Source organism: Acipenser ruthenus, chromosome 39 (genome assembly GCF_902713425.1).
Source record: "Acipenser ruthenus chromosome 39, fAciRut3.2 maternal haplotype, whole genome shotgun sequence".
Taxonomy (NCBI): Eukaryota; Metazoa; Chordata; class Actinopteri; order Acipenseriformes; family Acipenseridae; genus Acipenser; species Acipenser ruthenus.
In genome coordinates, this window is record NC_081227.1 from 2,722,482 (window position 1) to 2,736,482 (window position 14,001).

General features: G+C 40.6%; 1 protein-coding gene across 4 annotated transcripts in view; it reads left to right on the forward strand.

Annotated features, from left to right (window-relative positions):
- The window catches only part of LOC117962485 (E3 ubiquitin-protein ligase CBL-like), a 26,755-nt gene extending 15,739 nt beyond the window's left edge, over positions 1 to 11,016 (forward strand). For all 4 annotated transcript variants that reach the window (XM_059009733.1, XM_059009731.1, XM_059009732.1 and 1 more), the window contains exons 5-16: positions 1,888 to 2,009; positions 2,521 to 2,658; positions 2,986 to 3,073; positions 3,262 to 3,393; positions 3,902 to 4,117; positions 4,469 to 4,600; positions 5,041 to 5,424; positions 6,017 to 6,111; positions 6,994 to 7,155; positions 7,945 to 8,051; positions 8,679 to 8,900; positions 9,223 to 11,016. In XM_059009733.1, coding sequence (XP_058865716.1) covers positions 1,888 to 2,009; positions 2,521 to 2,658; positions 2,986 to 3,073; positions 3,262 to 3,393; positions 3,902 to 4,117; positions 4,469 to 4,600; positions 5,041 to 5,424; positions 6,017 to 6,111; positions 6,994 to 7,155; positions 7,945 to 8,051; positions 8,679 to 8,900; positions 9,223 to 9,497 — 2,073 coding nt within the window. In that variant the 3' untranslated portion in view covers positions 9,498 to 11,016. The remainder of the gene's footprint in view (positions 1 to 1,887; positions 2,010 to 2,520; positions 2,659 to 2,985; positions 3,074 to 3,261; positions 3,394 to 3,901; positions 4,118 to 4,468; positions 4,601 to 5,040; positions 5,425 to 6,016; positions 6,112 to 6,993; positions 7,156 to 7,944; positions 8,052 to 8,678; positions 8,901 to 9,222) is intronic.
- The last annotated feature ends 2,985 nt before the right edge of the window (positions 11,017 to 14,001 follow it).

Here is a 14,001-nt window from a genome sequence, read left to right on the forward strand (position 1 = left end):
TTTTGTTTTTATTTGTTTGAAATTTGACAATTCTTGATTCAATATATAAATCCTTGCAGAATTGCACTTTAAATTTTTTAATTCTTGGTTACCTGCTGCAGGTGAAGTGTAAGTCCGTCAGCTGAAAAAGCAGAGGAATACTAGCAATATACAATAGTCTTATTGTGTCTCTGTTCCCTAAACGGAGGACGCACCTGAGCAGTGATCCGTGGGCTTACTGTCTTGTTTTAATGCATGGGAGTATGACTGCTGAAAAGGTCAACATTTTAGCACAGGTGAAAAGTAATTGTTTGATTCAAATGAGTGTTTTAATCCAGTTGCAGGGGTGTGGTCCAAAGTGGTTTGCCAAGTGTTTGTTTTTAGAAAGCAGCTCTCTTATTTTGGTGATTGTTGTAGATACAGTGGTGCTGACTCGCTTCTTTTCTTCTAAACTCTGAACATTGTTTTTACTGACCGCTTTTGCTTTGTGACACATTGTTTTACCAGTTCCATTGTACTTTTATTCTGAATGTGATTGATTGCACATGCCTGTCCATGACATACGTCAAAGTCTTCTTGCCGAAAGGCATGTCTGCTTGTTCCAAAGCAGACAGGCTCCCCGTTTTGAGATGGAGAAGTTTGTATCGGCTGTCCCTCGAGGTTTTAAAATCAGGTATGAAAAAATCCAGAATGACAATTCTTGACCGCCTACAGATCTCTCTTGACAGCTGAACACTCCTTGCTGTTAAACCTTTCAAAATAGCTGTCCTGTCTAGTAAAGCCATTTCTCAGGAGGGAAGAGGGTGGACTTTGAGCATCCTATTTAGCAGGTGTATTGAATTAATCTTTGCCTGTTTTGATTTTTATATGGCTGTATTTATCTTCCAAAACCTCTTTGCCTTAGAAGTGGTTGTTCGTTTTCTGTACCTGTGTTTTAAATGGGGAGGAAGGGAAACACATTTGTTGACTCCGGTTGTTGAAAGATTAGGAGTAGTACTTCACCAGTACAAAGAGGAAGTTGCTTTAGTATCATTTAAATAATGTAACCCTTGAGAAGGGGGAAGCTACTAAGAGTTCCTTTCTTGTAGCTGCAGAAATATTTGAAGTTGAACACTGCTGACTGGTAGTTCTAGTTTCACAGCTTACAGGAGACATTTACTGTCGAGCTGTGACCTGCACGTACAGTACAGGAGGACAAGCGTGTCGACTAGTGCGATCTTATTGTGGTGTTGACTGGCTCTTTGAATGCTGTGCGGTTGCTTCTTCCTGGTTGAAGACTGCTTCTGCTTTTTAAATGTAGGTGTCGATTTGTACAATAGTTGGTCTCTTTTTAAAGAGGAAAGGCTTTGGGTTCTGTTTTCTATTTTTGAGAAGTAACTGTTACAGTAAAGGGATGTTGAAACATGTACTTCTCATGTTGAGAAACATGCGTTGCTTGTTGCCTTATAATACTGTTTGCAGCTTGTACACAAAGGCGTTCAATCGGTCAACCTTAAATGGCCCCTAATGAGAGAGAGAGAGAGAGAGAGAGATGGGTAATTGGGCTATTCTATTTGTATTTACTTACTCTACTGAGCTTTTCACTAGTCGCAGTACAGTTACATTGCACTGATGAGCCCCAAACAGGGCGAAACATGTCTACAGCTGCTGTACTTTTTAAAATGCTATGAATGTAGAAGCCTTTTGGTGACTTTCACACGATTTTGATTGGCTCTTGTAATGCTGAAATTTTCATATCCCGATTACCCATAATTTTGTAGTTACTGCTTTCTCTCATCTGAACTCGAAAGCAATGTGTGTGTCTAAAATGTGTTTATTCTTTTTGGGTAGAGGTTATGGATGAGCTTTTAAAGATTGGTAGATTTAAAATTTTTTTTTTTTTTTTTAATCCCCCCTGTCTTTCCATAGCCATGGTCATCCTTGCTCCGAAACTGGAACAGCCTGGCAGTCACACACCCTGGCTACATGGCCTTTCTCACATACGATGAGGTGAAGGCCAGGCTCCAGAAATTCATCCATAAACATGGCAGGTAAGACTTCTTCAGACCTGACTCAATAGGCAGCCTCGACTGCTGTGGTCCTTTTTTAATGCGTCTTTTGAAATGTAGGTATATTTTAACAGCTAGATTATCAGTTGTAATTGGAATTACAATGTTCATACATACGTATGAAAACAAAGTTATTATGCTCACAAACTCCTCACTCCCATATCCCCCCAGCTTTCTTTATCCATGGTTGCATATGTTTTCTGTCCTTAGGGCAATCCCTGAAGGTGCCTTTCTGCATGACTTCTGCTTTTGCAATTGGTGTTGTCATTGAGTGGATTCGGCAACCTACTTTTGCATGAGTTATGGCCTCCTGATTGGTGTGGCTAAAGAAAAGGCTATATAGCCACAGAACTGCTTGCCCAAATTGTAATGAACCTAGGGAACAGCCTGGCCACTGGGCATGTGGCGTAAGATTCTGTGCATGTAGGTCACGTAAAATTCTAAATGGCATCCGTACCAATTTCTGTCTTTGCTGTTTTGTCTTTTTTTTTAGTTACATATTCCGGTTGAGCTGCACAAGGTTGGGTCAGTGGGCGATAGGATATGTCACAGCGGATGGAAATATTCTCCAGACAATCCCTCACAACAAACCTCTGTTCCAGGCCCTCATCGACGGCTTCAGGGAAGGATTGTACGTCTCAAAACATCACAAGGAATTACAATTCTAACTAAGCTGCCAAAACGTTTTGTGGGATATGTCATCGATATCAAATTACTGGCAAGGCCAAGACTTTTGTTTTTGCTGATCACGCTTCTGTGTATCAACACAGACTTACCACCACAAAGATCTTGGGCTTGCTATAGTTTAATATCAATGTAACAAACATACCATTTTTCAAAACTTGTATCTACTGTGTCATAATTGTTACAAAACCAGAAATACAGCAAAGTGTTGGGAATTGACTTTTTTTTTATATAAGCGTTGTGTTAAAGCACTTGTGTTTTATTTCCCTGTCAGTTATCTGTTTCCCGATGGCCGCACACAGAATCCTGATCTCACTGGGCTGTGCGAGCCCTCTCCACAAGATCATATCAAAGTCACACAGGTGGGGGTTCTGCTTACAGTTTCTTCTAAAATGCCCTGTTTGTAAAATATGTCCTGATGTTGAATTTGTGTGTGTGTGCGTGTATGTATTTCACTTGTAGGGTAAAAATAAAGGCAGTAACCCAGTTTTCCAGGAAGGTGCACTGGCTGTATTGTTAAATTCTAGTTCTTGTGTTTTTGTGTTTTCAGGAACAATACGAGCTGTACTGTGAAATGGGCTCCACCTTCCAGCTGTGTAAGATCTGTGCGGAGAATGATAAAGATGTGAAGATCGAGCCCTGTGGGCACCTCATGTGCACGTCCTGTCTGACAGCTTGGCAGGTCAGTATTTGATGTGATCCCGGGGGTGTCCTTTAGGCCTTGGGATCGCTGCTTCTTGCACTCCACCTCCCAGAGCAGGACTGTCACTTTAATGAACTCTGGTAGCTGAGTGGGTGGTTGTGTTGTGAAGCCCACGTATGGAGCCTGACGGCTCATTTAGTCTCTGAACCAGGAGCCTATCCCAGGAGCCTGGGGCAGTCCTTCGAAAGGAATTCTGATGTGAATTTTTCAAATACAAATTTAATAAAAAAATATGTTGCTGCTTGAAATGATCATTTTGGAGTTGTTATGCCTAATAAGCTGATATTTTAATAGAATAACAACGGAACAACTGAAATTGAAACTAACCAAAACACAGCAATGCCAAGTATTTTCCATGTCGGAATGAACTTGTTGCTTCTAGAGACGTGTCAGTCAGTAGGATGCATTCTGCGTGGTCCAGTTCAATGACGACAGTTCCTTTTATTGCGGTTTTAATAGTGTGTTTTGTTTTTTTTTTCCTCTGAAGGAGTCCGAAGGCCAGGGCTGCCCGTTCTGTCGCTGTGAGATCAAAGGCACGGAGCCCATCGTGGTGGACCCCTTCGACCCCAAGGATAACAGCGGGGGGTCCTTCAGCAGGGCTTGGTTCGGGGCTGAGGGGACCCCCTCCCCTAACTACGATGACGATGATGACGACAGGCTGGAGGACCCCCTCTTCATGATGAGTAAACTGGCCTGTTCAAAGGTATGGGATGCGGATGTAGCTCATGATACTGATGGCTCTGATTTTGTGTTAAGGTATGGGAACACTTTGGCTGGTGTTGTACTGTAAAAATTTTTTTTTGTTAATTTACGTTTATAAACAACATATTTTATTAAGTTTAAACAAGATAGCTTTGACTAGCGGGACCTGATAGTCTTTCCATCTATCAGTATGTCACATCTACATTTGTATATGGACAGGAGGTGGATGTAGATCCTAGCGGTCCACTTTTTCATGACACAGATGGCTCGGATTTTGCATTTACATCTTTGACTGTCTGGGGTTGCATGTCACTTACATGCATGTCTCCTTTGATATTTTCCCCCTCTTAAGGAGGAGCGCCCCCCATCCCCCATGTCTCTGGCCCCCCAGGCTTCCCTGCCACCTGTCCCTCCCCGACTGGACCTTCTGCAGCACCGGCCTTGCAACCCCCCTGGTGCATCCAGCCCTGGAGCCACCTCCAAGGTAAGCACCAGCCTGCTCCCATCAACAGCTGTGTGTTTGAGTTTGCTAGCCCATCGTTTGATTTGTGCACGTTTGCAATAGCAGTCCAGGATACTTGTACTCCGAGCAGTTTGCCATCTACAGTCATGTCTTTGCTTCAGATGTGAGTGTTGAACTGTAGCTTGTTCAGAATTACAGAATGTAGGATGCTACCTGTTAACCCTTGAACGCAACAACGGGTTGTTGCATTTGATCCAGAATGTGCAGGGAAAAAAAAACACTTTTTTTTCTTTTTTTTTTTTTTTTAATTCATTTAAACATTTGTACAGTCATTTTCATTTTATTATTTACTGAGAAGGGGAATCTTTATGATAATTAGAAGAAAAAATGCAGCAATATAAATCTGTTCTCTCTCTCTCTCTCTCTCTCTCTCTCTCTCTCTCTCTCTCTCTCTCTCTCAGGCCTCCTCTCATCACAAGGACAAGCCCTTGCCTCTGCCCCCTGCTCAGAGAGACCTCCCTCCACCCCCTCCCCCAGACCGGCAGAACTCCGCAGGGGGAGAGGGTCGCCTCCAGAGACGCCCCCTGCCCATTACCCCCGGAGAGCTGCCCAGGGACAAGCTTCCCCCAACCCCGCCAAACCGGGGCGGAACGGACTGGCAGTCCCGGCCTGTCCCCAAAGCCCCTGTCCCCTCCAATGTCCCTGTCCAGCTTCCCAACCCTGTGGACTGGCCAGGGAGAGAGCTGTCCAACAGGCACTCCCTTCCCCTGGCACTGCCTTCTACCATGGACGTCCGGCCGGAGGCACAGAGGCAGACCAGCATGCTAAGTCTGGACAACCAAGTGGTACGAGACAGGGGGCTTATATCCAGGGTACATTCAGAGCTCTGATTTGCAAGTGGGACAACTAAAGAGGTGGCATATTGTTTTTGTAATAGGATGTAACAAGATAAAAGCAATCTCTTAGACAAAGCTATCAGCAAATTACCAAGGTTAAATACCGATTAGGAAACAAAACATTTCATTATTCGGTGATGGCAGAAAACATTATCCAAGAATTTGCTGCCTATACAATAGTATTGCTTACTGTAATAAAATGTATTGTTCTGTTCACAAAACTGTAACTTATGCGTGATATGTAAAGACTGTGTTTTTAGTTTGGTATCCATTAAACTCTTCTGTACTGTTAAAGAAGCCCAAATGTATTTAATATCAAGCTGACTTTGCTTTGTTAAAGTCTGTTGTAATAAGTCTTTTGAATTAAAGTTTTAATAGGGCCCAATAACTATAAAACAATGAATTGTAGAAATGATTTTGTCCTTTGAAGATCGCTGGACAATGTAACCTTGCTGCTGCCTCCTTCCACACTATCCCTGTGGGTTTTAGGAGGAAAGAAAGAACACTTAATAAAAGTCTTGATGATCTTCTTGTCTCTCAGAACTTCAGCGCTGGTGCCTCGGTGAGTCAGGAGTATGATAACCCCAAAGTGAAGCCGTCTGTCTCTGCCAATGCAATCTATGCCCTTGCAAGCAGGTATGAAGTCTCTCGTCGCACAGTTATGTCTTTTTAAGCGTTATGACGTTTTATCTATAAAGTGTTTGCTCTAAATGAAAGTGTGCCCCAGGAATTAGCAGTACTTCTTTAATGAGTGGGGAGGATAACCTTTGCACTGAAGCTTAGTAACTCTGAACTTCTTCTACAAAGTAGATCTTGGTTGCTTGCCTTGCTCCTTTCTCTCTGCATGCTTTATCATCAGCATGCTTAAAGAAGGCACAGTGGGACGTTTTTATCAAGATCTTTACTCCCAGGTGCAGCCTGCACCATTTTAAATAAATTAAGCTGTTCATTTTAGGCAGTGACAATAACCCAGAACATGAATGTACTGTATTAATACCCAATCGGTCTAATTAAGTACTCTCATTGTAATCCATGCTTTTCAAACCATTTGTACGGCTCTCGCATTGCACTTTTATATTAAGAGTCATCAGATCTCATTAGGGACATGCTTAAACAAAGGCCCATAATGAGCTCTCATTGGAAACCTAGTAATGCTTTTTGTTTTAGAAGTTTTAAAGTGATGGATGATTAATTGATAGCACTGGGGATGGCTCTGTGGAACCGTGTCTGCAGCATCACTTCCATTGCTATGCACAGACCACAAATAGATTGAGGATTAGTTGTGCAAAGAAGTGGCTTGTTAATCTCAATGCCCATATTTGTATGCACGCTTAAAGAAGGCATTATGGGATGTATTTATCAAGCAGTTTGCACCATTATTGAGAACGAAATTAAGCTGTTGGTTTTTGAAGCAGTAACAAAACCCCAGCAAAGTAGTCTACTATATTACCCAATGTGTCTAATTACATACACACATTGCAGTAGAATGTAATCACTCCTATTCCTATCCGTGCACAGACCGCTACCTGCTCTGAAATCCCTGGCAGCTGAAGAAGTGTCGGACAGGGACGAGGAATCTGAGTACATGTCTCCTTCTTCACGCCCAGCGTTCCCCCCACCAAACACAGCCGTGCCTGAGCTCAACCACAGAGTGAGCCAGCCTGCCACTCGCAACTCCAGGTGAGGAGTTACACTGAAACCTGTTCTTCATAGCCTTCTCCGCCTTTACAAGCAAACTCCCAATCTGGGAGGTATTTCATATGCAGATGTGCCTCCTGCTGCATTGTAAAAAGAGCTATGTATGTGTGTGTAACTAAAATTAATAACCACCTACATGTTTGTAAATGTGCTTGTGGTGTTTTTTTTTTTTTTTTTTATATATAAAGGTAACAATGTCTTGTCTGCTGTTGTCGTGATGGGTCTAATATGTAAATCTCAAGATGTAAACCAAAATTAATGAAAGCATTCTGTTTGCCTGTACATCATTTCAAATGGTAGGCGTAAGGATTGGTTTACAGTGCAGAAGGTATCGTAATAAACTCTGCCAGAGGAAAGCAAACCCTTCTGCAAATAATGAAATTCAGCACTCTATTCGGGGTATCTTGTTCAGTGGGCCCACATGGCGCTGTTTTTTATTTTTACACACCAGGATCACATGAATGAAGATCTCTTATCAGTTTTGATTCCATTGATCTTTTTGTTTTGTTGAGTTTTCTGATGAGAGAACTAGGTTTTATAATGAAAAAAAATTAAAATATAAACACATTGCATCCTGTTTTAATAAAAGGCGCCAGATATAAATGCTTCTGGTTTCACTCTTTTACATTTGCAAGAATACTAAAGGGGTTTGAGTGCATTATTGGACAATGTTAAACAACAGAGATGGTTCTAGTTTTAATGATTTTAAGTAGTCGAGGTATATGGATCCCATATAACAATGTTGTCTTTCTCGTATTGTCCTATTGACAGACTGGCAGTGAGCGAGATGGAAATGGAGGGTCCCCAGATGTACGAAGCCATGTATAACATTCAGTCCCAGGCCTTATCTTCTACCACGCAGCAAGCCAGAGACTCTGGTAATGTAACTTTTATTTTCTTCACACAAGGAATATATGAATAATCTAGCTACGCTGTCCAAAGAATGAGCGTTCCCCTGGCTCCCATGTGTAAAGGAGTCTGGGACGCTATTGTTTTAAAACTCCAGAGAGGAGACCAGAGAAGGAAGACGAGAGATGAAACCGAAGCGTGTTTACGGAACAGGGAAATTCGGGGCCTCAACAGGAACCATTCCATGTTGGTGCCCTGCTTACTTGAGAGAACTGAGTGGGTGGGGGGCGTGATGGGCTGATGACTGTGCTCTGAGTTTGAATCCAGCTGGCAGTTGAAATTGTTTTGTTTGGTTGTCTAGGTTCATGTACTATTGATTCAGAATGCTGGGAATTCATTTTCCATCAATGCAGTAATCTGATGTATAATGTTTGCAGTTTCCAAGTTGTGTGACTCTACAGTGAGTGTTCTTACAACGACGTGTTGCCTACATTCACTTTTTTAAAGGAAACGATACACTAGTTTCTGGCTTTACAGGTTTTACTCTTGGCTTTATTACACAGCTGAGTGTCTTTTGTAGAAGTTGTATTCAATTAATACTTGGTTACAGTACGATACAGGGGTTAATATTTTGATGTTGTTTTCCCCCCTCCTAGACTATGCAGATTTGCCCCCTGCTGTTGCTGCCTCTGCCAATGGTCTGGGCCCCCTGCAGATTGACGATGATGAGGAGGAGGAGGAGGAGGAAAATGGGTACGATTTCCCCAAACCTCCCCTGCCCTTGGCTCCAGCCAGACGCACACTGTCTGACATCTCCAGCGCCACCTCAGCCTTCAGCAGGCTGTCTATGGACAGTGATGCAGCTTCTCCTAGTACTTGTAAGGATAAAACTTGACTTCATGAAAATACACTGTCTGTGTGTAAAATCAGTTGGACGTTTCCGCATTTATGTTTACTTGTTGGATAGCAAAAGGGGAAAAAAAACCAAAAAACACCTATTAAAAGCACTACAATGAACACAAAATATATGTACAAACATTCTTTAAAAGCAATAATAATTCATTGTAGTTTCTAAGGAAAAGTAGCCAAGTTACAGAAGCAGCAAAAGTGAATGACCACTTTCCTTTTTGCAGCACTGTGTGTATAGATTCACTGTTTCCGCTAACCAGAAATGAATAACCTTGTCTGTACTCTCGTTAGCTTTTGCAGATGGCAGTCAAGTACCAGAGAGACCACCCAAGCCTTTACCTCGCCGAATAAACTCGGAGCGTCGGCCAAGCCCTGTCCCCCAGAACAGTAGCGGAGGTGCGGTGAACCCCCTCGTCTCCAGCGAGATAGACAACCTCATGAGCCAAGGCTACTCCTATCAGGACATTCAGAAGGCACTGCTGATTGCAAAAAACAATATCGAAATGGCCAAGAATATCCTGAGAGAATTTGTCTCCATTCCTTCCACAGCCCACATCCTCACGTAACCCGGCTTCTTTGATTCCTCTCCCCGTCTCTCTCTTTCTTTCTGTGTCTCTGTCGGTCCCATACTGCTTGTAAGACTGCCTCTGCAGCGAAGCTGACTCCATCTTGCCTGCCCAAACCCACAGACCGGGGTACGGTAGCTTACAGAGTAAGTAAGTAGCGGGGTTCTGAAAATATGTAACGCTACAAGTAACGTACCTGTAATTATTTTTCTTTTCATCGTCAACATACTGACAACTTTTTACATTTATTTATAACTTTATAGTCTGTTTCAAAGCTCTTTTCAAAATGTCTGCTCTAGTGCACTGATAGTGTCAGGATTATTGCCTACATTGTCAAACAGGTAGCACAGCAATAACGATCCATGATGTGGTACGGAACAGAAAAGCCAGAACACTTGTTATGTTTATTTGAATTTTTTTTTTTTTTTTTAATCGCTCTTCCTGCAGTGATTTAGAGGACAGATCTCAAACCCTTATGCACTAGAGCAGACATTTTGAAAAGAGCTTTGAAACAGACTTTTTAAAGTGTAGAAAGTTGTCGGGATGTTAACAGTGAAAAGAAAAATGACAGGTAAGTTCTTTAAACAGTTGTAGCAACATGCGGGGACGTGCAATGCTATATTTTTTGGAACCCCGCTACTTACTCTTTAAGATTCTTACTTTTAAAGGGGCTTGATGCTTGATGTAACAAAACAAAATAGCTCCATTCCAGCGTTTATGGTTCAGACTCACTCAGACAGCTATAGAAAGTATAATTAATAAAATCATGTTCTATCTTTTGTTAATAACAAACATAAGATTAACATTGTGTATGTCCAGGCTTTGTGAAAATGTGTGACGTAGCAGTGTGTGGTGTCTGGTTAACCCAGATTACAACCAAGCATAAAAGATAATTGGGACCTTCTACAGCAAAGAACATTTTAACTGTGCGTTTGTTATACCCCACAACTCAATGGAGGCTGTCCTACAGATGAGTCAGTTCTGGGAGCAACACCATCTCCCCATAAGAAGTAGAGACTTTGTGCCTATATGACTATAGAAATTCCCCTTACTGCAGTTCCTGATTTGTGCCTCATCCATTTTATCTTATTGCATGGATGGATGTGTTTGCAGTTCAACTGTTCTTGAAAGGCAACAGTAACGCGTGGATATGAACCCGCTTTGAACTCCCTCAGACCATAATCTGCATCCTGCGTTCAATGCCTTGGTGGGAACAGCCTTGTTTTCTACATGGTCTTTTAATGGATCATTATTTAAAGTGCATATGGAATCTGACTGGTTTTAAAACCAGGGTGGCCTGGACACCTGGTTCATTATCCTCTTGCTCTGAAGCTGGAACGGAGACTGGTAGGACATCATAAAATAGCTGTTGGGTCCATTTAAAAAAAAAAAAAAGAAACAAACATCTTTAGTGTTTGAGAGCTTTTTTGTTTTAGAGCTACCAATAAGAAGTGCTGGTTGTCATTCTTGGCTTGAGCCATCACCTCAGATGTGTATCGGTCTTTTTTTCTTTTTTTTTTTTTTAATTATTTAGAAGCAAATATTAATTGGGGGGGGGGGGGTTAAATGTATAAAGTGCAAGTCTAAAGCTGTTGTGTTTGGAGATGAATGAAATGTACTCAAAGTAGAAGGTATTGGTACTAAACTCTGGAGTCTGCTGTGGTGCTTGTATGTATACAGTATGACGTATGTGTTGTGTGACCCTTTTGTTTCAATCTGGAAGCGTTAGTGCCATCTCCTGGCTATTTCATAGTACTGCATTACCCGTGTGGAGGAACCGTGTGCTTGAAAAGCCCAAATTTACTAGCAACTAACCTCTTTTTGTAAGCCTGCTGCATAAAAAATAATTAGTCAACAACAAGTCAAAACAACTTTCCTGTAAGTTAAAAGTAAATGTGTGAAGTAAAGCAAAACGCTTGTGGAATTAAAAATGGATATATATATATATATATATATATTTTAATTTCCCTTTTCGTGCAGTCTGAGGCCGTTACTGCCACCCACTCTATTAAAATGAAAGCAACCCAGCAAAATCTGCCTCTAATCTTGCGTGTGCGTGTGAGATTCAAGTTTCATGAGCACTTTCACTGTACTTGCTAAAGCTTGAGCAGTGTAGGGTAGATACAGTAGAGTGCTGGAATGATGTAGGGAGCCCAGCCCATTAAAATCACCCTCCTTTTAAAAATAAAAGAAAGAAAAAAACAATACAAAAGACTAACAAAGTTATAAAAATAACTTTTCATTGATCCTATTTCAGAAAAGTACAATATCCTAATAATAATAATAATAAAACAATACTAATTCAGGTCATTCATAAACATTTATTTAGAAATATTGCACTGCTAAAATGTATTGTTTTGGTTGCCATTTAATGATGATTTGTGTCTGCAGTTCCAGCTGCATACCCTACAGAAACACAATGATTAGTTTACTGCAGGTCGTATATAGAGATCATGTTTGTACAGTATAGAATTTCTAATTCACTTTTTTTTCACAGAAATGCTTTACTGCTGCTACTACAGTGCTAACAAAAAGAAGCCTTAAGTGTTAATAGTTTGTAGTTTTATCTTTTTTTCTTTAAGTGACAGTCTTGTTTTTGTTGGTGTCATGTAGCATACTTGAAAATATATTCTTTTGTAATTGTGAAATGATTTGGACAGGTGGAGTGAAGTCATGCTTTGTTCTGTGTTGGGCTTGCTATGCACTTAACCAGTTTTCAGTCGGTCACAACTTGACTTTTGGACCCATCAATACATTTCGTGGCAGCACACCAAAGAAACGGCTGCCTTCTTTAGTATAGTTGAGGGGTTTTTTTTAAACAGTCAATTTGAAACTTTTCAATCTAGTATATGGCAACAAGGGTTTAAGATGACAGACATTGCTTGAAAAAATATTGTTGCATAAAAATCGCCCCACTTCACAAAACTCTCGCTATTTTTTTCTTTTCAAATCGCTATAACCTTAAAGAACAATTACAAACGTCTTTTTAAATAAGACAGAAGTCACTGATGCCCATCTAAATTATAAATACAAAGAAGCAGCGATGCAGTAACATCCCTGCAAAGATAAACTAAGCTGTGCATACATGCGTTTTGCTATTGATTTTATTTTTATTTTTGTATGGGTGAAGAGAGTGCGATTGCTTTGGTTTGCGGTTCCTCCCTTAACTGGAATATTCTTTACTAGAGTTTTTTGCTCAAGTTGACTACACTTGCCGATGTGTGCATTGATACTGTCACTTTAAATATTAAGGTGTAATTTTACTGATGTATAGAATATAAGTGGTCATTTTGTTTAGTCCTGTATTTGCCTCAGTTACGTTTTAAACTTTTTCTGTGTAAATAATAGTGTGTGGTGCCAAGTTTCATTCTTTTAAACTGTTTACCCCAGCTGGGTTTCATTACTGCAGAGGGGGGTCTAGCTAGAGGAACAGTACAGGGGTGAGAGCCGGGGAATGTTTAGTTTTGAGAAACTGGTGCCTTTTTTGTTTAGGTATTGCTTGCTAATAAAAATGAATGTTTGCCTTTGTATGCTGGGATACAGTGTTGGGTGTGATTGTGGTGAACATGCCTAGCTAGACCTGCCTGCTTACCAACTATATATACTAAACAAAGTCACGCAGTGTACAGTTGTTGAGAGTAGCTATTTTCTCTTTATTTTAATTCATTCATCCTTTCATTTGGCATTCCCATAACCTGCCTTTCGTTAGCTTTAACACCTGCAGACCAAGACTGCCCCTTTTTAAAATGTTTTTCTTCTAGTGGTTATAAACAATTTTCCAGACTGTCGTAATGGCATTCTTTTCTCCCTGCCTTCATATTATTATTATTATTATTATTATTATTATTATTATTATTATGATGATGATTGTGGTGTGTCATTTAAAATAAAAAAGCAACCTGGGTTTATGAGTAGGACACAAACGAGACCCAGCAGTGAACCTGTGTGAATGGAGTGGGTGTCAGAGGAGGGGTTGGGGTTGACCAGGGGCCACGAATGTTCTGGTGTAAATGATTACAGAATAACCAGCTTGTTGTAGAATATGATAGGGGGAGATAATAACACAACATGAGAACCTGCCTGAGAACTAATCGTGTCTGCTTTTCAGTGCCAGAGTGCAAGGAGGGGAGTAGCTGTTTAATATTGAGATACTAGAGCTGTACAGAAGCTGCCAGAGCACACCGCTTACTGTCTGGCAGAGGGCAGCCTGGACATGGGATTTGTATTTTTAACCTAGAAATGTGTTTTTCAATTGTGTTTTTTTTATTATTGTTATTGTTTATTAATGTTATATTTTGCTGGAAATAGCTAATATCAATTCATATAATATATATCAGTGTTACAAGTGTCATTATTATTATTATTATTGTTATTATTATTATTATTTTGAGTTATTTGAATACAAGTCAGTAAAATGAAGAAGTCTTTATTAACAGTATTTAATCGTTCTGCAATCTTTGCAAAAAAAAAAAGAAAAGAAAAGAAAACCCCTAAACATAAAAAA